This window comes from Cucurbita pepo, chromosome LG17 (assembly GCF_002806865.2).
Source record: "Cucurbita pepo subsp. pepo cultivar mu-cu-16 chromosome LG17, ASM280686v2, whole genome shotgun sequence".
In the NCBI taxonomy this organism is placed as follows: domain Eukaryota; kingdom Viridiplantae; phylum Streptophyta; class Magnoliopsida; order Cucurbitales; family Cucurbitaceae; genus Cucurbita; species Cucurbita pepo.
The window spans coordinates 1,979,589-2,003,100 of record NC_036654.1 but is presented as its reverse complement, the minus strand read 5'-3'; the positions used below and the strand labels follow the sequence as shown (position 1 = coordinate 2,003,100).

Sequence of the window (23,512 nt, the reverse complement as noted above, 5' to 3'; positions counted from 1 at the left end):
AATTGTTACGACAAATATTTGGTATAAAAATTTGAAGTTTTCATATAATAAAAAATGAATATCCACCATCACTCACATTTAATTTTTTATTTAATTTTTTTTTTTTTTACAACAAATACTTTAATGAAAAATAAAATAATATTTATTTTATTCGAACAATTATAGAACCCGACCCGAATGGATGATTTATTTTATTTTTTTTCTTCCTAATTATTTCAGAAGTTCTATTTAAGAACTTTTAGTGATTGAATAAGGAAAGAGAAGATGACTACTTTAGTTTTGTGGTGTACTGGATGGATGGGTAGCCAACTTGCAAATCTAACCTTTTTTTTTTTTTTTTTTTTTTTTTTTTTTTTTTTTTTTTTTNCGTATGTGAAATGAACAGAACTGAATTGAACCGAAGAGTTTCAGATGGGAGCGTGCATGATGAACGTTCGTTAAGGGAATAGGAGAACTTGACCCGTTATCGAGGCCGAGGAGGGAGAATTGGGTTGAGCGGAATTCTCTTCCTCTCATGTCGTTCTTCAACCTATTCCCATATGTTATCTTTCGTTTTTGAGTCCAACTCGAAGAGACTTAATGGGTAATATATGAAATTATTTTGAAAGATCAGGAAAGTAGTCCAATAAGGCTTGAACCTTGACGATTGATAAATGGACCAAGAATTAGCCAAGGCCCGATCACGATCTAAGAAAAGAGAGGATTGGGTTATTTTGAGCTCGAGTTTGAAACGGGACAAAATGGTTAGGTTGACTTTGACCAATTTTTTTAGTTTTTCACTATTTTCAAGTTCTTAAGATTTTTCTATGAATTTTTTAAGTTCGAGTTTAGAAGTAAAAATCGGGTATTTGATACCTGCTCGGGACTTGGGTGTTAAACTCTCATACGTAGCAAAGGTTTTATACGTCTAATCAAAAGATCGGAAGTTCAAATTTTTACTAACGGGTTCGAGTTTAGAAGTAAAAATCGGGTATTTGATACCTGCTCGGGACTTACACTCATACGTAGCAAAGGTTTTATACGCCTAAAAGATCGGAAGTTCAAATTTTTACTAACGGGAACGGGAGGAGGGATTTTTATTTAAGTAATAGGATTAATAATTAAAAGAAATAAAATTTAAGAATTAAATTGACAAAATCATTAACCTTAATTTTATAATTTAAACAAATAAATATTTTTTGTTTTTGTCATTAAAAAAAAAATAATATTATGGTCACAAGGAGCATCGGGAGGGGATTGCAGGCACCGCCACAGACCAAAACGGAGGCTCATTCTCTGGTTGGGGTTTCACCGGAACGGCTAAACTGAACGACGGAGGTCGCCGGGAAGTGCTGGATGGCGGCGAGAACAACGCCGATTGTTCTACCGGCCATTCAATTGAAAGCCACGGACTCAAATGGCGTAATTCCTCCTTCGAACTCAACCTCTTTTCCCCGTCTATCAATTCCAAAGCCTTCTTGGATCGTCAGAACTGAGGTAATTCGCATAGCTAAACTTGAATTCTTGTTGTTTTAGGTCTTCGAGATTAGGCTGCGGAATGCGAGAATCATTTTGTTCCATTTGGCCGGCATTATTCGCTTTTGTTACTAAACCATTTCGATTGAAAATCTTGTTGTTGTAATCTTTCGTTTATCTCATTTCCTGAACTCTCTATTGAAGAGTGTGTGTGTGCGTGTGTGTGTAATAAATCTCTGAAACTGCATAGATTCAAAGCCGTTTTTGTTCTCTGCTCTTGAATTTTCTTAAGGTTTAGCTTATCTTAATGTATGAAGGTTTCTTATTTCAACTTGACATATTTTAACTCTTTTTTGGATCCTTCCTCTACATGGGACAATGATTATAGCTCTTAATTGAAGTTAGGGTGTATTTTCAGCAGAAAAGTACCTAAAATTGTGCTTCTGTTTAGTCTATTGATGAGGAAAATGGCTGTACCTGCTGTTTGATTGGGGTCTGATAGAACAATCTGTGACTAACTTACCAAATACTATTTCAGATTAAAGGTCTACAAGGGAATATATATATTATTGATTGTAACTTCAATTGTAGTTTCATTATTCATTTATGAATTGTTTGTTTTGAAGACAGTTGAATCTACATAGATCCTAGTTTATTCAATGCAAATTTTAAGGTTCTGATCACGATGATACACTCTGCAAGTAATTTTTCTTTTGATATAAATGATTTCCTAGTTGTACTCTGTTGTTTGTGCTTGGTTTTTCTGCATTCCATATAAGAGGGCTGGAAGTGTTTTATTTCTGAATTTTACTTGGAGTGTTATAAAGAAGTACAATGAGAGGGATTTACTAATCGAACCAAGTGACGGTTGAAGAAGAGGTCAAGTGTTGGAGCATGCTTGGGAGTAGCTTTTTCCATTGCTGAAATCACCTCCAACATAGTTATTTTTGGCATTGGTGTGAACATGATTTTGAAAATATCCAAAATCACTTAAAAGGGATTCTCAGTCACGTCAATTGCTTCTTGAGGTTGTTTTGTTGAATAATCGACTAAAAATCACTTTAGAACATAACCATGATTTTTAGTGTTTTGATGAGCCTAAATAACTTTTTAAACCTAACATTAAGTGTGAGATCTCACATCTGTTGGGGAGGAGAACAAAACATTCTTTATAAGAGTGTAGAAACTTCTCTCTAACAAATGCATTTTAAAAACCTTGAGGGGAAGCTCGAAAAGGAAAGTCCAAAGAGGACAATATTTGCTAGTGGTGGGCTTGAGTTGTTACAAATGGTATCAGAGCCAGACACCCGGCAATGTGCTAGTGAGGAGGTTGAGCCCTGAAGGAGGTGGACACCGCCAGCAAGGACGCTGGGATGCAAAGGGGGGGTGGATTGATGGGTCACACATCAATTGGAGAAGGGAACGAATGCCAGCGAGGACACTGGTCTCAAAGGGTCTTGAAGGGGGTGGATTGTGAGATCCCACATCGGTTGGGGAGGAGAACAAAGCATTCTTTGTAAGGGTGTGGAAACCTCTCCCAAGTAGATGCGTCTTAAAAATCTTGAGGGGAAGCCCGAAAGGGAAAGCCTAAAGAGGACAATATCTACTAGCGGTGGGCTTGGGTTGTTACGTTAATCATTCAATTAAGTGTAAAACCAAACATTAATGATTTAACATTAAATGTTTCATACAAAGCCCTTATTTTGTTTTCCTAGTCATCAGGGTAGTGTTTCCTCTTTCATTGCAGTCAAATGTTAGGAGAGAAAAAAGAAAGAAGCCAGATCCACCTTGTGCGATATGCCATGGAAGTGGAAGAGTTGATTGTCACGACTGTTGTGGAAGAGGTTTCTCTCCTCTCTCTCTCTCACACTTTCCATTCCCTCCAAGATGTTATGTTACAGAATTGAATTTATTTGTTCAATCCCTTTAAGTAACATGTTCATATGCTCTCAAACTAGGGAGGACAAATTTTGTTCACCTAGAAATGCTTCCAAAAGGGGAATGGCCAAAATGGTACGACTGTATATGATTTTTTCTCTCAACTGAAAACTTCATAATCGTAATCTCTTTTCACATTACCAAACTTGATATCAAATGAACTCGCCTTTAAATACTGTTGCAGGTGTAGAGCTTGTGGCGGGAGCGGTCTTGGCTATTGCTCTCGTTGCCTCGGGACAGGAGAGTATCGGTATATTATGGGGTTCCAATTCATGAAGATGGAGGACAATGAAAATGAAACTCAGGATGTCATGAAGTATGAAAATCAAACCAACCAACAACATCGAGGTCCCAGAGGCGCAGAGTCTCTTCTACGTGATGAGTCGAGTTCAGAGCCAGAAATTTGAGAGAAGGTACATGGCGTGGTAATGGTAGAACAGCTAGGATACAATTTGACTATACATTTTGGATGGATCATAAAAAGGCAGTCTAATCAGAGGCCAATTTGACATAAGCTTAAAGGGGACAATGGTTCATCTGTATCTCTCACTTCTGTAACTGTTGAACTAAAACAATAAATCAGCTAACTTAGATAAGACATCATACCCTCAACGACACATTGAGAGACTTGAATCCAATCTAGAAAATAATTGGATTATCTTTTTTTCTTCACAACTTTTTTCTAATACTTATTTTTCCTTTTTACAGCATGAGTATTTAAATAAGGTCTGAGTTTGTAGAAACTAAGTTTAGATCGTTTGGCACGCAGTTTTAAGATAAAAAAACGTGTTTAGAGAGCATGACGGATAAAGAACTCGGAATTTGACAATTTTATGTTTTATGAATCGTAAATCCCGAATTTTGAATGAAGTATTTAGCTTATGTTATAGTCTAAGAATATAAAAATGGTTCGTTCCAATAACTAAACATGTTGATTACCATCAAAATAAAAAACATAACATGACTAATTAAAGTTTTGTTATTTTTTTTTTTCATGGATTGACATGTAGTGAATAAGAAGAAAAAAATACACAATTTCGATCATAGTTACTTTTGTATGACATTAATCAAGAACTTCTCTTGCAATTTTTAAGATAGTGATTTTGCCAAAGTAATTTGATTACCTTTAGTGTTTGATTATAAATTGTTTGAATGTTTTTTTTTTTTCACAATTTTGATCAAATTAAAAGCGTTTTTGAATGGTTAATGTTTGTTTCCACAATAATTTTAGAATAATCAAATTGGTAAAAGGCATTATAGTTGAAAGAAAGGGAAAAAAAAAAAGTTAGAGAGAATAAATAGAAAGCTAAAAAAACCTTAGAAAGAAAGTATAGTACATTTTTTTTTTAAAATCTCAGAATAAAATAAAGTAAAGTTCAAAAAAGATTATGTTTAGAATGGAATTCATTTTAAAAAGTCGATATCTCAATTACTCATCTAAAACCACTCGTGAATCGCCTTCCAAGTGGTTTTGACCCTCAACTATTACCCGACACCACCACTCGAAAAGGAAGACAATTTTAGACATGTCAAAATCATTTCTAAACATACTCCCACGAACAACTTGAAAAGGAATGGTATATGAAAGAGCCAGCTTCTAAGATAAGATAAGATAATCAGGAAATATGTACTTAATTTTCGTGCCCGTGTATAAATCGCCAAATGCTTATTGCTGAAAAAAAAAAATGAATGGCAGGTTTTGATAATCACAGTACATACAGAAAAAAAGAGAGTATTACTTGCCAGTCATGCTACAAATGACTTTGGGAATACTTGAGGCCGAGAAGAACTCTGCAATTGAGAAGCATCCATATAAAGAATGTCTTCATCTGCCTCTGGGATTCATGAAGAAACTCCATAAGGCAGAAGAGCTGCAGCTACAATTCTACCTTCCTCATTTAAGATGTTATATGTTGATGCCGCATTTCTCTGCAAATAACACAATTTTGTTGGTATAATGAGCAATAACACCTGTATCTTCATTATTATCAAAACACAAGGTGTGCAGCAAAAGGAGAATGTCCATTTTGCCATAAGAGCTCATGTTCCATTCCTATATACGTATTACCCTAATTTTAGAGATAAATATGGATGAGGTTTCTACATCAGTCCCTACATGATCATGGTTATTGTAACGGCCTAAGCGTACCGCTAAAGAGTGTTCCGTTCTCCTCCTCAATCGATGTGGGATATTACAATCCACCCCCTTGAGGGTCCAACGTCCTTGCTGGCACTCGCTCTCCTCTTCAATCGATCTGGGACCCTCCAATCCACCCCCCTTCGGATCCCGGCGTCCTTACTGGCACACCGCATTGTGTCCACCCCCCTTTGGGGCTCAGCCTCCTTGCTGACACATCACCCAGTATCTGGCACTGATACCATTTGTAACGGCCCAAGCCCACCACTAGCAGATATTGTCCTCTTTGGGCTTTCCCTTTCGGACTTCCCCTCAAGGTTTTTAAAACGCATCTGCTAGGGAGAGGTTTCCATGCACTTATAAAGGTAAAGGGTGTGTTTCGTTCTCCTCCCCAATCGATGTGGGATATCCCTAACCAGACAATACAGTAACAATTCTACAATCTCTTTTGACTAGGCCACTAGGATTGGTAGATGTTTTCCCTCCTCGTTTTAGTTAATGTTACAAAATACTGTTTCTTATCATAAAAAAAGAATATACCGTTTTCCCACCAATCAGTCTAGGCACGTAAAATAGCTCAATATCTAGATTTTGAGTTGCATGAAAAATATTTATCTTATCTCTACGATACCATAAACAGGTCTAATTATAAAACAAACTGACGTAATTTCAAACCGTAAGTACCGAGTCTACGGCTTCCAACTTCATGCCAGTGGAACGAATGAACTGCCTCAATTCAGGATTAACTGGTTCAATATATCTCCCACAGCCAAGCACTAGAATTTCTGAAATTAGAGAGAAAATAATCAAGCTTTCATATGAAGAAAAGTAATCAGCTAATGGTAGAAATCAATAAATTTTGCTTGCACAGAGCAACATATGAACAGTAGATGCATTAAGGTGATGACTGAGTGTTGAAAAATAAATACAACATTTGGTTAACAGGGCAGCTGAAGACATTAGAAGCATGCCTAAGAAAGGAAGCCATCAATAGTATGAACAACAAAAGTACACATATATGTGTCGTCCACAGGCTGCTAACATTATATTTTGATACATCCCAGACTAAGAAGCACGGACACTTTAGTTTGACTAGTGTATCTATGTTCGAAATGGACACTCCTCGACACTTGTTAGCACAATAATATGTTAGACATTGGTTGTACAAAATCAATATAGACGCAATATTTATCAAACACATCAAACAAGATGTAATTTCCTTTTTGTATAAAAATGATAAACATTTTCAAAATTGTATATTTTCATAAACACGTCCTTGTCGCGTCCGTGTCCTAGATTTAAAAAAAAAAATGGCGTGTCACAATATCCATTTACTCTCCGAAAATTAGAAGTTTGAATTTCTACTGCGGCATGTGGTAGTACTACAAAAAGAAACAAATGATGAAGTCTGTCTTGTGCTCAGGCACAGAGAAATCGAACCATGAAGGACCTTGCTCGTTAACAGACAAGAAAAAATATCATAACCAAGAAATGAAAACTCAGAGAAAAATAGCTCAAGAGAAACGTCAAACTAGGTAACTCCAGACATTCATATTTGAACTACTTAAACAATGTTCAATAGTTCAATCCTTTATTCAAACACAACACCAGATTTTACCTGGAATAGGCCGCATAATTTGGAAGATAGATAAGCTGCAAAAGATACATTTCAATCACCATAAAAGAAGTAGTTAGTAAACAAAATATTGTAAACTAAATAAGAAGAAATGCATAGCAAACCTCTCAGGCGTAATCTCCGAAAATTTCTTAGGACTCCAAGACATCAACAAATTCCCAACGCATAGCAAGCTCCCCTCATAATCAAGTCCGTTCACAGTGAAACCCGTCTCAGTATACCTTAAATTCCAACAGGAAAGAAACAACAATATGAAATCGAGGAAGAAATCGATGCAAAAGGAGAAGAAAAAAGAAAGAAAAAAAAAAAAAGTTAGGGTTGAACCGTTGAAAGCGAAGCTGATCTTCAGGAACATTATCGATGAGATTGATCTGATCGTATAGTGAAAACGCGCGTCTCAATGACGGTAGAGGCTGGCTGAGACCAGGTCTCCGGCGATCTTTTCTAATGCTTCTGATGAGATTCGGCAGCGTCGCCACCGCTTTCTGTCTCGCCGCCATTTTCCTCGGCCCTTTTCTCCGTCCCAAAGTTTACACCTTGTTCCGTTTAGTCCCAAATCCTTTTTCGTTTTTTGTTTTTCTGTTTAGGTCACAACTTCTCTCTATTTGCATTTGTGACCCGCTTTTTTTTTTTTTTTTTTTTTTTTTTTTTTTTTTTTTTTTTTTTTTTTTTTTTTTTTTTNCAAGTCATAACTAATAAAAATATTTATCTTAAAATTAGATAGTAAAATAGAAATTATGCGAACTAATTTTTTAAAAAATAATAAAAATATGGGGAAAATATCAGTCGGGAACTCATCTTCGTATGTGGGGATTCCTCACTCCGATCCCCACAGAAATAAATAGAGATTTTTACGGGATGGGGAATAAAAGAGGGGGCAGGGATGTGGATGGAGAAGGCTATCTTGTCCCGTGGATATCTTTATCTATGACCTCTTTAACTGACGTTATCATCGGTATATGACTATAACAAAATTGTAACAAGCTAAAGTTGAAATAGTCTGGGGTCTGCTAGCACGTTGTTCTCTTTGAGTTTTCCCCTTTCAGACTTTCCATCAAGGTTTTAAAACACATCTATTAGGGGGAGAGGTTTCCAGACCCTTATAATGAATGTTTCGTCGTTTTTCGATGTTGGATCTCACAGTCCACCCCCTTTGGGGGCTAGCATCCTCGATGCCACTCATTCCCTCCTCCAATCGATGTGGGAGCCTCCAATCCACCTCCCTTTGGAGCCCATCGTCCTTGCTAGCACACCACCTCGTGATCACCCCCCTTCGAGGTTCATTCTTCTCTCCAACCGATGTGAGATCTCACATTCCACCCCCTTCAAGACCCCTCGTCCCCTTCTTCAATCGATGTGGGATCCTCTAATCCACCCCACTTCAAGGTCCAGTGTCCTTACTAGCACATCACCTCATGGCCACCCCCCTTCGAGGCTCAGCCTCCTCACTGGTACAACACCCAGTGTCAAGCTCTAACACCATTTGTAACAGCTCAAACCCATCGTTAGCAGATATTGACCTCTTTGGGTTTTTCATTCAGGGCTTCTCCTCAAGGTTTTAAAACGCGTCTACTAGGGAGATGTTTCCACACCCTTATAACACAATGTTTCGTTCTCCTTCCCAACCGACGTGGACTATCACACAAAGTAGAAAGACATTAATTTATATATTTATAAGAACACACATGAACACATAGTGCATTCCAACTAGCTAAAATCCTTAATAGGTGATGTTGAAGCAAAGATAGGTAAGCAAGTGGGGGAGATGGTGGCAACAACTTGAAGCCTTCTATACCATAAATACCCAATCTATTACTTCTTGTGCTCTAACAAAAAGTGATGGTCAACAATGAGTGTTTGCATGTCTAAAGACATTATCATGTTTTTTTAGAACCAAATTTTAAGATTAGATAGGATATGTCTTGTCCTTCCTATCCTACTCTTTTACCTAGATCATCATTTTTTATTATTATGAATTTTATAATTTTAAAACCTTTATTTTATTTGATATACATTATGGGTTTTTACTGTATGTACGTTTGGGTCCAAATAATCGTTTTTCTAAAAATATAGAGATAAAAAAGACGTATAGCAAGTTTAGAGAGAACAAAAGTTGAGAAAATTTATGTGACACCCGTGTAGATGAATCGATGCCACATTTGAACGAGAGTAATCCTATGACTAAGAAAATGTTAAAAAAATTCTACCTAAACCCAACAATGTGCACTGTAACAGCCCAAGCTCACTACTAATAGATGTTGTCTGTGTTTGGTACGTTATGTATCACTGACAACTTCACGATTTTAAAACGTTTCTATTAGGGAGAGGCTTTCACACCCTTATAAGGGATGTTTCGTTCCCCCCTCCAACCGATGTGGGATCTCACATGCACCATCCTCTTTGGTGGTTCAATTATTAAAAAATTGTGAAAGAGTTCGAGTTGATTTATGGGAATAGTTTTTACTCTTAGAAGTAAAGAGTAAATAACCTAACCATGTCACATAAGATGACAGTGCCATCAGATGTTGAATCTAGATATTAAATCCTAATCCAAATCTGGGCCGAGACGTTACACCATAACGATCAAAATAAACCATAATTAAAAAATCATAAAAATCTTAATTTTTTTATTATAAATTATTCAATTAAGCATAAATTATAATAGATTAATTAATTTATACATATATGTTCGACCACGAGATTAAAAATTTAAATCTGATCTAACTTAAAAAAAAAGAAATTCAAAATAGCATTATTTTAATAATCATTGTGTCCCACTTTTCCAATCAAGTTCGAAAGGAATCTAATTATGAAGGATTGGAAAATATATATATATTTAATATTTATTTGTAATAAAAAAAAATTGGATATTATTCTCGTTTCTAATAATTTAAATAATGTACTTTGTTATATATATATATATATATATATATATATATATATATATGTATAATATTGTTTTTAATGTTCATTTTTTTTTTCTCCACCTTACAAATTGGGAGACATGTTAGGTAGAAGATTTATGTACCTAAAAAAAAGAATAATTTTTAAGAATAATAATATTAATAAGAATAGTTTCTTAGCCACAAATGCAAAAAGATTAAAGAATAATATTCATAATTAATATATTTCTCTTTTTTTTTTCTTTTTTAATGAAATAACTTATTAATAATATATAAATTGAATTTTAATGATTTGATTCATTTCACTAAATATTTAACTTTTTCAAATTATTATTATATATATATTGTTATAAAAAATTAAATACTTTTTTAATGGACCATTTTTCTTTTTCGATATAATTTCTATTAAAAATATATATATATATAAAACATTCTAATAAACTCAATAATATATAATTAATAAAAAAAATATAATATAATATTCCTTCTCTACAAATTTAAAATTTAATATTATAACAATAAAAAAATGCTAAAATTTATTCTTAAGCTAAATATTATTTTTATTTATATTAAAAAAATTCTAGCTATAGGTTTTTTTTTTTTTAAGTTTAATATTATTTATTCTTTTAAAAATATTTGTATTAAACTCATAGGTCTTTGCCACGTGGCTTATAGTACAATCACTTTCCCCTTCCACCAAGGACCATAGCCAAGGAGGAATGTCTCTCGTACCCTAAAAAAGATGCTCGAGCACTAATACGAAAAAAATAAGAAGCTCATTAACCTATGACTTACGAACAACCGACCTTAACAAATATTCAAAATGATATGATATTATTTGTCGATTTTATTCTCCGTTTCAGCTAAAAAGTCTCATATATAATAGAAATACGGACAAGCATCTTATTCACTACCACGTTGTTCCACTTCCAAGTCAATGTGCCCTCGACTTTCCACTCAATAATTTAATAAATTTTTATTCTAAAGGTAGTGGAGCGACTCATGCTAAGGATGAAATCCGAATTTGACACATATGACCCCGACATTCTTCTAGATCTCTTGCCACATGGTCAGGTTACTCATTCCTCGTTTCTTAAGAGTGAAGACTATCCCCACACCCATGATTCGAAATATGAATTCAACACCTGATGGCCTCGACATTTTCCTACATCCCTTGCGACATGACTATCCCCACAAACCAACACACGACATGGTCAAGTTACTCATTCCTCACTTCTTAAGAGTGAAGACTATCCCACACCCAGAATTCATAATCCATATTCGACACATGATGACCTCGACATTCCTCTACGTCTCCTGGGACATAACTATTACCAACAGAGTTCTTCCATCATGTTTTGTCCTCACACACATAAAATTCCTGTGATTGAACCACCGAAAAGGAAGGTGCACGTTGTTGGTATGAATAATTTTTTTAAAAGTTTTTCGGGAATTATTTAAAAAGAAATAGAAAAATTAAAGGTATATATATATATATATATAGTTCCTTTAGCTATTTGTACAAAAAGAGTGGAAAGAATCAAACTCCAATTCACAAAACGACAATCTAAAAAGCTCCCACCATTATAAATATCCACCCATAACCTTCCACCACTTCGATCCATTTCCTTTTCCTCTCCCAAAATGTACACGGCGGTGCTCGCGGCGGCGCTGGTAGCTGTAGCGGCCACAATCTGGGTGTTGAAGAATGCGAACCGGTGGATCCACGAAACCTTCCGGTTGGGTTCAAAACGGTTCAACCTCCCACCCGGGGATCTGGGCTGGCCGTTCATCGGCAACATGTGGTCCTTTCTCAGAGCTTTCAAGTCCTCTCGTCCTGATTCTTTCATGGAGTCCTTCGTCGCCAGGTCTCTCTCTCTCTCTCTCTCTCTCTTCTTTTTCTCTCTCCTTCTCCATTGATCTGCAACTATGGAGCTTTTAAGCTAACGACCTCAAAAGTGACGTNAAAATAATTATATTTTATTTATAAATATTTTAATCTCGTTAGAATCTACGTCATTTATTAATAATACGGAAAAGTATTTTTAATAAATTCCAAACTTAATCCAACAATTATTTAAATTCTTGAACTCATTAAACTCAAAATTAAATTTTATTATATTTAGATATTTATTTTAAAATTTAAAAATATTTAATTTAACCCTAATAAATCACTTGAAGTATTAAAAAAAATTAGAGTTAAGTGTTTTAATTCTAATTGTTGGATGATGAAAGTCTCACGTCGACTCATTTAGGGAATGATCATGAGTTTATAAGTGATGAATACTAACTCTATTAGGTGTGAGGCCTTTTGTAGAAGCCCAAAGCAAAGTCATGTGAGCTTATGCTCAAAGTGGACAATATCATACCATTGTGGAGAGTCGTGTTCGTCTAACACTAATAAATTATTAATCTGATTATTTTGGAATATTTAAAAATTAGAACGGTCGGAAACAACTGTTTCGTCTTTGCGACCGTTCCGTTTTGCTCAATCCTCTGAAAATGTTTACATTATTTTACACAAAATTAATTTAAATTAATTATATATTTTTTATAATTACGAGTTTAGAGATTAAATAATTATTTTGTTGGGGGTGATTTTATTCGATTAAGTTTAATAATAAGAAATTAAATTGAATATTTTAAATTTTCGGGAAAATCTAAGCTTAGTTTTGTCATATCAGCTGTCGGTTTCGGTTCACCAATGGCTGCCGTTTCGGCATTGGTCTGCGGATCAGTCCAAATTTCCCATCTTGGCCCGCTCCATCGTGGGCCCAATCAAATTTGACTTGGCCCATCATTGCCCCAGAAAGTCATTCTTTTATTAAAATTATAAATAAATAAATTACCTTTATTTATTATTATTATTATTATTATTATTATTATTATTTAGTGTTTGTCGTTTACTAATAATAAGTGAAACATCTTTTTTCATGTTTTTTACAAATGTTTGTTGAGATAAGATAACAATATTAATAAATTATTAATATATATATATATATATATATATATATATATCTTTTAAACCACCTTTTTGTTTTTACCATTTTAAAATGGTCGTGTTGTCTATTTGCATTTGGGAATGTCTGAAAAGTGGCATTTTTCTTAATTTTTGTGCTTTTAAGCTTTGGATGCTTCAATTACAATAAATATTACGTATGTATATATATATATAATCCTTATTGAAGCATTCAAATAAAAGCATGTTTGGTATCGTTTTTGTTTTCGAATAGGTAAAGAAGTTAGCGGTTTGTATATATTTGTTCGGGGAGTTTAAAAGATATTTTTTTAGGTATGGACGTACGGATATGTACAAATGTTTCATGTTTGGAAGTCCAAGTGTGATTGTGACATCAGCTGAAGCATGCAAAAGAGTTTTGAATGACGATGATGCGTTTGGTTCGGGATGGCCTCGTTCTACCTTGAAACTCATTGGAGAGAAGTCGTTTATTGGGATTTCTTCCAAAGAACACAAGCGTCTTCGTCGTATAACTGCCGCGCCTGTTAATGGCTACGAGGCATTGGCTACTTACCTGACGTATATAGAAAATATGACGGTTGCTTCATTGCAAAAATGGCCTTCCATGGGACAAATAGAGTTCTTAACTGAGCTACGTAAGCTTACTTTCAAGATCATTATGTACATATTTCTTAGCTCGGAGAGCGAGGTGGTTATGGAGGCTTTGGAGAGGGAGTACACAACCTTGAATTATGGTGTGAGGGCTATGGCTATCAACATTCCCGGTTTTGCTTACCATAAAGCACTCAAGGTGACTCTTTTCTGTATTATGGTTATCAAACGAGATCTTAGTTAACTGTTCGAAATAGAACTTTGGCAACTCGTGATTAATCGAACATATCGTTCCAGGCACGAAAGAATCTCGTGACGACATTTCAGTCGATTGTGAGTCAGCGAAGGAAGGAAAGGGACAACAACGTGGCAACGACAAGAAGAGATATGATGGACGCTTTGCTAGATGTAGAAGATGAGAATGGTAGAAGGTTAAGTGATGAAGAAATCATTGATGTCTTGATAATGTACTTGAATGCAGGCCATGAATCTTCGGGCCATACTATGATGTGGGCAACCATTTTCCTACAACAACATCCCAATTTTCTTGGAAAGGCAAAGGTATATATACAAACTGGGTTTGCTACAAATCACATCGTAAGTATTTGACAATATGATCCAACTCTCGAATAGGCCGAGCAAGAAGAGATACTTAAAAAACGACCTCCGGGGCAGAAAGGTTTAACTCTTAAGGAAGTTCGAGAAATGGACTATCTTTCAAAGGTACATTACCTGTTTTGATATAAGAAGAAATTTATCATAATCCATCATCTGAAATTTAACTTTTGCAGGTAATCGATGAAACACTACGAGTCGTAACATTCTCCCTCACAGTATTTCGAGAGGCAAAGCATGACGTGAACATTTGTGGTTCGTTTAGGGTTTTCATGTTCTTCTTTTGTCATTGTATGCGTTAGTAGCTTAAACCCTGTAACTTTCTCGTTTGAAGGTTATACCATTCCAAAAGGGTGGAAAGTCCTAGTTTGGTTTAGAAGTGTTCACTATGATCCTGAAACTTATCCGAACCCTAAACAATTTGATCCTTCAAGATGGGATGTAAGGACGATTCATCTTATTATGATTGCCTGAAAATTATATTATACGTTATGATCTCACATATATACACAATTTGAGTTCAGGATTTCACACCAAAAGCTGGAAGCTTTCTTCCATTTGGAGGAGGAAGTAGATTGTGTCCCGGAAACGATCTTGCAAAGCTAGAAATCTCCGTCTTTCTCCATTATTTTCTCCTCAATTATCAGTGAGCTCTCTTCATAGCCACACGTGTATGATTATAAGTTGAGCTATGTACCATAAAACGAGCTAACGAGATGGATTGTTTTTGTGGACAGGTTGGAAAGAGATAATCCAAATAGTCCCGTGAGATATCTACCCCACACGAGGCCTAAAGATCAGTGTTTGGCAAGGATCAAGAGAGTTGGTGGTCCATTTGATTGAAGATTTGGATGAAATGAATGGTCTTGAAATAGTTGAGATTGTTTTTACCTCGATTATTGTTTAATGTGATTACTTCGCTTTAATTTTCGTTTTAAGAGTCTATTTAGCAATATGACCTTCTATCTTCGAGAAAGGATCTTTCACTCTGATTCAATAAGCAACCTACTTATATGTACTTGGGAGAGTGACCTTGTGTGTTTGTCGGCTACTAAGTTACCTATGTGGTTCCACATCCCCTTTGAGGATGAGTTTCTAACACAGAGGCCATGTTCAAGAGATTCCTCTCCATTTCCGTTAGATAAAAATGCATGGTTGTCTCGACGTGCTACACTATTTAGCCTCGGCCTGGCTCCGAGGTTCCTATCACTTAGCAGGGCGCTAAGGTCAAACCTAGGTCGCTAATAGTGCTATTGACGTACCGGAGGGGAATAGGAGGCGGAGGCTCTGTTGACACGGTTGACACTGCTACTAGATATGTTAAGTTTCCTTAAGCATGTTTGGATGCCATGGAGGTCTAGGTAGTTTAAATTTCATCTCATTCCAGGAAGCTCGAAACTAATCCAATTTTTTTGGAGCACTTTCATCGATTGATGCTCACGGTCCTAAGGTGCTCGGTCTACTAGAAACATATCGACCTAAGTTAATGTGAAATCACTCCAGCTTTACCGCCCTAATCTTGACTTGATTCACTCATGCATACTTCGTTAGGGGGATAATCGTATCAATCACCTAAAGCACAAAATACATAATCTAAACATTCATGTTTGCTCAACAAGGAGATAACATTCACCAATCACAAGCTTGTTTTTCTACTTGCTATGAGCGCCGAATTTTATGAAATTTTCTTGGTAGGTCGTAATTCAAGTCAAATTAAGGCTAGAAATCTAAGTGAAAAACAGATGAACAGAAGTTAAAACGGACAAACATTCCAAGCTCACATGCGCGAGAGCTCTTGCGCGCTGTGCGACACGTGGCACGTCACAAGCCCTCTTTCAATTTTCTCCGTTTGACACGTGTCTATCGTCTTCGCTTGAAGCGTGCCCTCCGTCAATGCTCGACATGTGTCAAATGAATGTTGACCTACTTTTCATCTTCCACAAATTTATTTAATAATTTTTTTTAAAAGAAAAAAAAAATCCAAACAAAGTAAGAGTTTAATCCACATAAATTATGGGCAGGTTGTTCCAAATTGGATGAAACACGTGATACCTCAAAATTCTCCTTCGATTACTTAGCTTTATTTATTATTTTTCTCTCTTTCTTTTACCCTTCCTTTCCTCTTTCATATATGGAAACATCCCTCAAACCTATCCTTCCCTCTTCTTATTTTTTATTATTTTATTTCGTCTTTCCATCCATCCTTCTTTCCTTCATAAACGATCGTTACCGTTAACATTTCACAATCTCGACTAAAAAAGATCAAATGCTCGAATCAGGGTCACTTCCATCGTCGATCGGTTTATAGCCCAACTAGTTATGACTTGATAACCTCAACCGAAAGATTAAATACTTGAATCCTGATTACTTCCATCTTTTATTTCATGGGTCGATCGTTTTACAGTCTAAATGGTCAAGACTTCAGCACACTTCTATCTTTTAGTTTATGGGTCGATCGTTTTACAGTCCAAATGGTCAAGACTTCATCACGTCGACCAAAAGATTAAATACTCGAATCCCGATGAGTTCCATGTATAAGATTTTGGGTGGAGTGGAGGGTATGTTTTAAATATGAATTTGGATTAGGCATAACAAAATATGGAGAGTTGGTTCAAAAAATATTCCCTCTCATTTTAAGGTCAAAGGAGTTGTGTCACATTCTCTCACCATTTCTCTTACACCTTCCAATCAAAGAGAAAAACGCTTACACTTACAATCAAAATGAACAGAGGTGCGATCTCTGTAACTCCGATTTCAAACACAAAACGACACCAACCCCATCTCAACTTTTGCATCCAAAACCACACAACAACAATTTCAAGAACAAAAATGAAAAAAATGTTCTTGTTCTTGCTCTTGTTCGGGTTCTTTGATGCTTAAATTATTGCATTATATGAAAAGGAATCTAATGTAATCACTCTTTGTTTAAGACCCTTGAAATCAAAACATAGAGCACACACACATAGAACAGTGGGTGTTGTGTCTTGAGGTCCAACGTTAATAATGTCTTTTCTTGATATTTTAAAACACAAAGTCTTTGTCTTGTTGTAAACAATTGTCGTTCTCCAAAAGTGGGTATTTGCATGTAGCCCAAGTAGCCATTACTGAGGGTGTGGTGCAGAGCAAAATAGTTGTTTCTTTGTAAGAAACGTGAGATCATCTTTCATAACGCTTATAACACTCATTTATGGTTGGCCGTTGGGTAAGCATTATACAACACTCAAAAAAACAACTCTTTATTCCATTTGCACATTGGTTTCTAATTTTTCTTAATTTACACACTTAGTCCTCAACTTTTACATTTTTTTTTTCTAGTGGGTCCCACTTAATTTTTTTTTTTTTTCTCGAGCTTATCCGATACAAAGTTAAAAATTTGAAGCTGAAGCTGAACTGGGTAAAAATCTGAATCTCTAAATCTTTAGTCAAACATGTTTTTTTTAATCAGTTGAGTTACGCTAGGTTCACTGTGTTCGGAAACAAGAAATCAAAATCTTTTTTTTTTTCCAAATTAGTTTGCATTTAATTATGAAGAAAATACGAGACGAAAAGCGATAAGGGTTACGAAAGGCACGTTTTATCGAAAATAATGGAACGCAAGAAATCGAGAGTATAACCCAACGTGACATTTTAATTGAACTGGGGCGAAAGATACTCTGATGCAACAACTAGGTAGACGTTTAGTATGACGTATAACTATAATAACTATAATAAAAGGTTTGCTTTATTTGACGGCTAATTATCTCGTAACGATTTCGATAAGAAATTAAAATAAAAAAGAAAAAAAAACCCTTAATTTATATTTAGAGTAAGCATTGGAAAGGTTTTAAAGCTTTGGTAATTTTGTTTAGATTTTGAATTGAATGAGCATTTTTTACTCTAGATTTTGCCAGAATTTATTACTTTTTAAAAAGGGTTTCAAATTGGGGTTTTTTTTTCAACAAATTTTCACTCTCTCTTTCATCTCTCTCTCTCTCTTCATCTCTCTCTCTCTCTCTCTCTCTCTTCTTCTCTCTCCTCTTCTGTCTCTTTGTCTGTGCTTTGATCTGTTCATCATAGTAATTCCCCAGACATTTTAGTTCTGTTCAGAAAGCTCTGATCTCTAGAAGACCCCATGGACCATCAGCAAGTTGAAGACTCCAACATTATTGTACCTCCTGTCAGGGTTCATGTCATGGTTATTGATGATGATGCTACTTCTCTTGCTATTGTTTCAAGCTTGCTCAGAGCCTTGAATTATGAAGGATCAACAATATCAAGTCCTCCGTTTTTTTTTTTTTTTTTTTTTTTTTTTTTTTNTTTTTTTTTGAAACAAATTAAAAAAATCTGGGTTGGATCTTGATTAATCCTCTTTGTTTATGCCTTTTCTTTAAAGGGTTAGAGATTTAACAACCAAAAATCTTCAATTTTTACCTTAATTTCATTTCGACATTGATTTCTCGTTTGTATCATCATTAAAACGATATATTTTTGTTAACGTCTTTTAAGTAATCTATCGATACATATTGTATGAACACGTGTTTGTGCGTATCGATACTAACGTTTTTCGGCAGACATAAAATCAAATCTAGAGTAATTTTAACTCATTTAAAAGGGTTTTTTTTTTCTCAATTTTTTCATCAAAGATCTTCAAATTCATCATAATTTTATCAAACCCTAGCTAGAAAATCACTTTAACTAAAAGGGTAACTTTTAAATTTATGATTAAAAAAATGATTATGAAGATGGGTTTTCAAAATTATATATCAAACAAGGTTTTAGTGTTGTTTTAGAGATGCCCAAATAATGACAACTTAAAAGTGATGATGAAGATGAAGACTGTTTTGAATTACAAATGGAATGGGTTTCTCTTGCAGGCTACCATGTATGAAATATTCCTTTTTCTTTTTCTTTTTTGTTCTTTTGTTTCTTAATTTTGTTATGAATTTGTGAATCAAAATTTAAAGTATTTTATATTTTGTTTCAATTAACTCTTCGTTGTTCGTTGTTCGTTGTTCGAATTTCAGTCTCTTCGTTTTACGACCCGATTCGAGCTTTGTATACACTTCGGGTGGGGAAGCAATCTTTTGACCTAATTTTGACGGCTCTCTACATGCCAAAGATGGATGGTTTTGAGCTAACAAGGAGAGTGAATGAAGAATTCAAGATCCCTGTGATTAGTGAGTGCTTTTGAAATCTTTGAATCAAATCATTTAGCTATATTGATTTTTGTTAATGACCATTCTTATATCGATTATGAAACCAGTGATTTCGACCGACGATCGAGAAAACGTCATGGTTAGAGCTATCGAAGAAGGCGTTGTACTTTACTTATTGAAACCCTTTTCTTCAAATGACCTAAGAAACATTTGGCAATTTGCTATAAGTACCAAATCAAGAAGTATACCAAACACGAACTTGTATACTCCAGAAACCGGAAGCCATGGGGTTAGATTTCGATCGATCGAATCACAACCAGTCTCGTCTTCGAAAGGAGTAGTGTCGGGAAGAAAGAAGAAGAAGGATTCGAAAGGAAAAAATGGGAATCAAGAGAAAGTTATTGATAAAAAAGAATCAAACCCTATGAAAAAGAAGGCAAAAGTGGTTTGGACAGATTTCCTTCAATATAAATTCCTACATGCTGTTCATTTCATTGGATTAGACAGTAAGAACATCCTTAATCCCATCAAATTTCCCTTTTTTTTGTTTGGTTTTCTTGACAATTTGACATGTTTGGGCAGGAGCTGTTCCAAAGAAAATTCTTGAAGTCATGAATGTTCCTGGCTTGACGAGGGAAAATGTTGCTAGCCATTTACAGGTTCTCGATTTCTTTACAAAATTTCGACGTTTTTTAGCTTTATCGAAATATGAAAAATTGAATCGTCGACCTCAAATAAAGAAATACAAACCGACAAAGTTTATCAGTTAGGGTCTTAGTATAAAATAAATGAAATTCATGTTAAAAGACATATAAATGCATGAAGGGAAATCTGTCTTGTTCTTATGAAGACAAGTTTTTGGAAAAGAAAATGTTGCAAATATGGGTTATCCATTAAAGCTAATCTCTAAATTTAGCAACAAAAATCTTGGTCAACTCAAAAAAGATTCTCAATTGAGCTTATCTTTTTAATTTCTTCTTTTAAAAAACATTAATTTTTCAAATTATTTGTTCATATCTAATCTATGTTTTTGTTTGTTCAATTGTTTTCAATCAGAAATACAGAATTTTCCTTAGAAAAGTGGCAGAGCGTTGCATGATCTCATCCGACAAGACAACTGAAGAAATCATTTGGTCTAAATTCCTCTCCCGACATGCTTCATTTGTGTTAGAAAAAATCCAACAAAAACGCTCCTTCAATCTCAATTCTTCTCAAAACCCTAATTTCCCTCCTTTTCCCAACCGTGATCAATGTTCAAACCCTAACAATGGCGACCGTTGCCGCTTCACGAACGGACAGTTGAGTTTCGCTAAGAAGCTCCCACTTTATAATATAGGCCACACGGCGAGTTTTACGAACAACGTCGATCCATTGCCAATGAACGTCGACAATAATGCTCAAGCTTTCAACTTTTCTGGATCCCAATTCCAAAATTCTACTCCTTTTCAAGACCCTTATCTCGGTTCGAGCTTCTCGAGCAATAACATTTACCATGGTGGGTCCTCGGTAGGCTTAAACGGAGAAATCTCGACGACCCAGAACAACGTTTCGAACGGAAATTATGTAGGTTTTGATGGAAATTATGTAGGGTTTGGATTTGGAGGAGATCATAACAGCTACAATTGGGGTTTAATGTGCAATAATAATGATATCAACTTCGGTGGAGCTTCTCAGGGCACAATGAGCCATTCAAATCATGCTCTCGATAATAAGGTATGAACAAAAATTAAACCCTTTTAGCTATTAATTTCAATTGTTCTTGTTCTTCATATAAATTTCATAATTAGTTGATTTTAATTTGTAAAATCAGGTTAATGGCCAAGAAGATTCTGGATTTTTGCCTTGTCTTTATCCATCGGAGAGCTTTGTTCATAATCAAATCCCTAATCAAGTAAGTAATGAAGGAATATTTAATAATAAAAATGTAATTAACATATTTAATCAAGATTTTGAAAGCATTAATATCTTTATGAGTCATTATTTGCAGCAACAAGACAGTGTGGGTTTCATGAAAGATCAAAGTAATCAGCTCAATAACATGTATATTACAGATGATGAAAGTTCTACATTTGATCCTTTATCCATTGATGATCAGGCAAGCTTCTTAATTTGACCTAATTTCATTATAATTCTCACTAATCGTTAAATTACTGATCAATTTGCTCGTTTAAAATAGTTTTTGTTTCGTTAAATTACAAGTTTAGTCTCTTCTTGTATCTGTTTGAACTTTCAATTTTATATTCATTATGTTTCTAAGCTTTAAAACGTGTCGAACGGGTCTTTAAACTTTTAGTTATGTGTTCAAAGTCTCGATGAGAATGACTCATTAGACATTTTTTAAAGTTCACGAAGCTAACTGACACCCAATTGAAAGTTGAACGTCCTATTTTAGATATAACGTTCAAAACTTAGATCCTATTAACACAAATATAGAAGTCTAAATTTGTAATTTAACACTTTCGGAGCTTAATTTGTAACAAGCTACTTTGGTTAGACTATATGTAATCATCTGACTTCTATGACTATTCTAATGGTCATTACACCCATGCATGAAAAATTACTTATTTGACTCGACATAAAACAATGTTCGAGAAAAATGAAAGAATTTTTGATGAAGAACACGAAAACCTTATAACTTTTCAAGTTGGAATCTAACTTGGCTCGTAAAAGGTTCTTCACCAAACGCCAACCTTAAACCTTAGATAATAAGTTCGGATCTACCCATGACACAATTTATCAAGGGATCGGAATGTTGATAACGAGCTATACCAACTAAACCTTACTGCCTTGAAAGAACAAATCTAATGTTGAAATGTTATAGGTATCCTAAAATAAGTTACAAAAAGTTGATGGGTCAGTCTCGAAACACAAGAACATTGTAGATCTTTGAACGAACTCACCTCGTTAAGCGTGAGTATTTGAATCCTAGACTTGTTGAAACTGTCTTTGTAATGTTGAAATGATATACATGTATAATAAGTTGAATAGCCATTTGAGTATTTTGGTAAGTGGAAATGATATTAATGATATTATGGCAGGTTTTGGATGAGTTCTTGGGATGGCTGCTCGTAAATGATACCTTAGCACATGTGTAGCTATGGTGGATCTAAAGCCTTCAATGGATTAAGAAGTGAACTTTTCCTTTTGTTGTTGAGTACTTGAATCAACTGTGTTGTTCATATCAACTTTAATGTTACATGTATTATCAAATGTATCCAAAAAAAAAAAAAAAAAAACTCGTAAACTATGTCGTTTTGGCTTTCCTATAATAGAAAAAAACTACTACTCTTCGAGTCATGATATGTTAGTATGATCTATCGATTATTTGAATATTTAGTTTTTGATATTTGAAGTAATTCATGATTTTAAGCTATCAGAATTTCATGCAGTTTTGTATGTCATATGCATTGGGATACTTCCCCATTATGATTAGTACGAACACGTACCTTACGACATTTATGATCGCCATGATGTTCTATGGGCCCTTTCCCTCTGTGGTGCCTAAAGTATGAACGTGGGCTAGCCCGACAGGCCTAGGGAATACATATACGAGCCCGCTTGGCGAGTCCATGTGTGCGTGCATAGACTGTGTGAAGAGAAGTACTACACATCCAACCCTGCTTAGACGAGAAAGCAGCCTAAGGTCATGTCATGATGTTTTTAAAAGGATAGGTCTCATCATATCGCAAGTGATTGAATTTTCCGACCTCAACATTGTAGCTACTTACTAAGTATTACTTAAAATACTCAAGTCACATGCTACTCTTATTTTTCAGGTAAAGGTAAGACACAGTTACGAGTGATGATGTTGCAATGAAGGCCACAGAATTTAGAGTTAGGGTACTCGCATTCACGTCTGGTTGGTAGCTCTTCTGTTAAATCTGAGCTTGTTTTATTTTATTTAGAATCAAGTTGTTTATATTCCGCCATCTTATTTCATGAAAATGTGGTTTTAAAGAATTTATTATGAATGTTAAGTCTACTATATCATTTAAGAAAAATAATAAATAAAAATATTCTAAATGAACGTTTTTTGCACGTCTTAGTTATATCATGCATGTAGTGACAACATTGTTTTTAATAGGAAAACAAGGTCATTATACATGTTATTTATACAACATT

General features: G+C 34.8%; 4 protein-coding genes across 4 annotated transcripts; 3 read left to right on the top strand and 1 right to left on the bottom strand.

The window, feature by feature from the left end:
* Positions 1-1,215: 1,215 nt before the first annotated feature.
* On the top strand, positions 1,216-4,066 carry LOC111778233. The gene is made up of 4 exons (XM_023657937.1): positions 1,216-1,476; positions 3,203-3,299; positions 3,414-3,468; positions 3,578-4,066. Exons 1-4 carry the CDS (start codon positions 1,336-1,338, stop codon positions 3,798-3,800), a joined length of 516 nt encoding a protein of 171 aa, XP_023513705.1. The 5' UTR covers positions 1,216-1,335; the 3' UTR covers positions 3,801-4,066.
* Positions 4,067-5,001: 935 nt separating this feature from the next.
* LOC111778175 (NADH dehydrogenase [ubiquinone] 1 alpha subcomplex assembly factor 3-like) lies at positions 5,002-7,748 on the bottom strand. Its single transcript, XM_023657857.1, has 5 exons — positions 7,491-7,748; positions 7,271-7,387; positions 7,149-7,183; positions 6,215-6,315; positions 5,002-5,322 (listed from the first exon to the last, which is right to left on the bottom strand). Exons 1-5 carry the CDS (start codon positions 7,664-7,666, stop codon positions 5,236-5,238), a joined length of 516 nt encoding a protein of 171 aa, XP_023513625.1. The 5' UTR covers positions 7,667-7,748; the 3' UTR covers positions 5,002-5,235.
* A 3,871-nt stretch (positions 7,749-11,619) lies between these two features.
* Positions 11,620-15,283, top strand: LOC111778200 (ent-kaurenoic acid oxidase 2-like). The gene is made up of 8 exons (XM_023657890.1): positions 11,620-11,937; positions 13,362-13,839; positions 13,938-14,201; positions 14,274-14,363; positions 14,432-14,510; positions 14,590-14,696; positions 14,780-14,901; positions 14,993-15,283. Exons 1-8 carry the CDS (start codon positions 11,714-11,716, stop codon positions 15,096-15,098), a joined length of 1,470 nt encoding a protein of 489 aa, XP_023513658.1. The 5' UTR covers positions 11,620-11,713; the 3' UTR covers positions 15,099-15,283.
* Positions 15,284-18,227: 2,944 nt separating this feature from the next.
* LOC111779086 (putative two-component response regulator ARR21) lies at positions 18,228-22,570 on the top strand. The gene is made up of 8 exons (XM_023659145.1): positions 18,228-18,496; positions 19,259-19,411; positions 19,498-19,896; positions 19,973-20,049; positions 20,447-21,103; positions 21,201-21,281; positions 21,378-21,485; positions 22,429-22,570. The coding sequence occupies exons 1-8, from the start codon at positions 18,367-18,369 to the stop codon at positions 22,483-22,485; spliced, it is 1,662 nt and encodes a 553-aa protein (XP_023514913.1). The 5' UTR covers positions 18,228-18,366; the 3' UTR covers positions 22,486-22,570.
* The last annotated feature ends 942 nt before the right edge of the window (positions 22,571-23,512 follow it).

Coding starts and splice junctions, on each gene's coding strand:
- LOC111778233 (XM_023657937.1), top strand. CDS start 1,336: ATGGCGGCGAGAACAACGCCGATTGTTCTACCGGCCATTCAATTGAAA. Junction 1,477..3,202: donor CTTGGATCGTCAGAACTGAG/GTAATTCGCATA, acceptor CTTTCATTGCAG/TCAAATGTTAGGAGAGAAAA. Junction 3,469..3,577: donor AAAGGGGAATGGCCAAAATG/GTACGACTGTAT, acceptor ATACTGTTGCAG/GTGTAGAGCTTGTGGCGGGA.
- LOC111778200 (XM_023657890.1), top strand. CDS start 11,714: ATGTACACGGCGGTGCTCGCGGCGGCGCTGGTAGCTGTAGCGGCCACA. Junction 14,202..14,273: donor ATTTTCTTGGAAAGGCAAAG/GTATATATACAA, acceptor ACTCTCGAATAG/GCCGAGCAAGAAGAGATACT. Junction 14,511..14,589: donor GCATGACGTGAACATTTGTG/GTTCGTTTAGGG, acceptor TCTCGTTTGAAG/GTTATACCATTCCAAAAGGG.
- LOC111778175 (XM_023657857.1), bottom strand. CDS start 7,666: ATGGCGGCGAGACAGAAAGCGGTGGCGACGCTGCCGAATCTCATCAGA. Junction 7,388..7,490: donor GATCAGCTTCGCTTTCAACG/GTTCAACCCTAA, acceptor TTGGAATTTAAG/GTATACTGAGACGGGTTTCA. Junction 7,184..7,270: donor TCGGAGATTACGCCTGAGAG/GTTTGCTATGCA, acceptor TATCTTTTGCAG/CTTATCTATCTTCCAAATTA.
- LOC111779086 (XM_023659145.1), top strand. CDS start 18,367: ATGGACCATCAGCAAGTTGAAGACTCCAACATTATTGTACCTCCTGTC. Junction 21,104..21,200: donor ATCATGCTCTCGATAATAAG/GTATGAACAAAA, acceptor TTGTAAAATCAG/GTTAATGGCCAAGAAGATTC. Junction 21,282..21,377: donor ATAATCAAATCCCTAATCAA/GTAAGTAATGAA, acceptor CATTATTTGCAG/CAACAAGACAGTGTGGGTTT.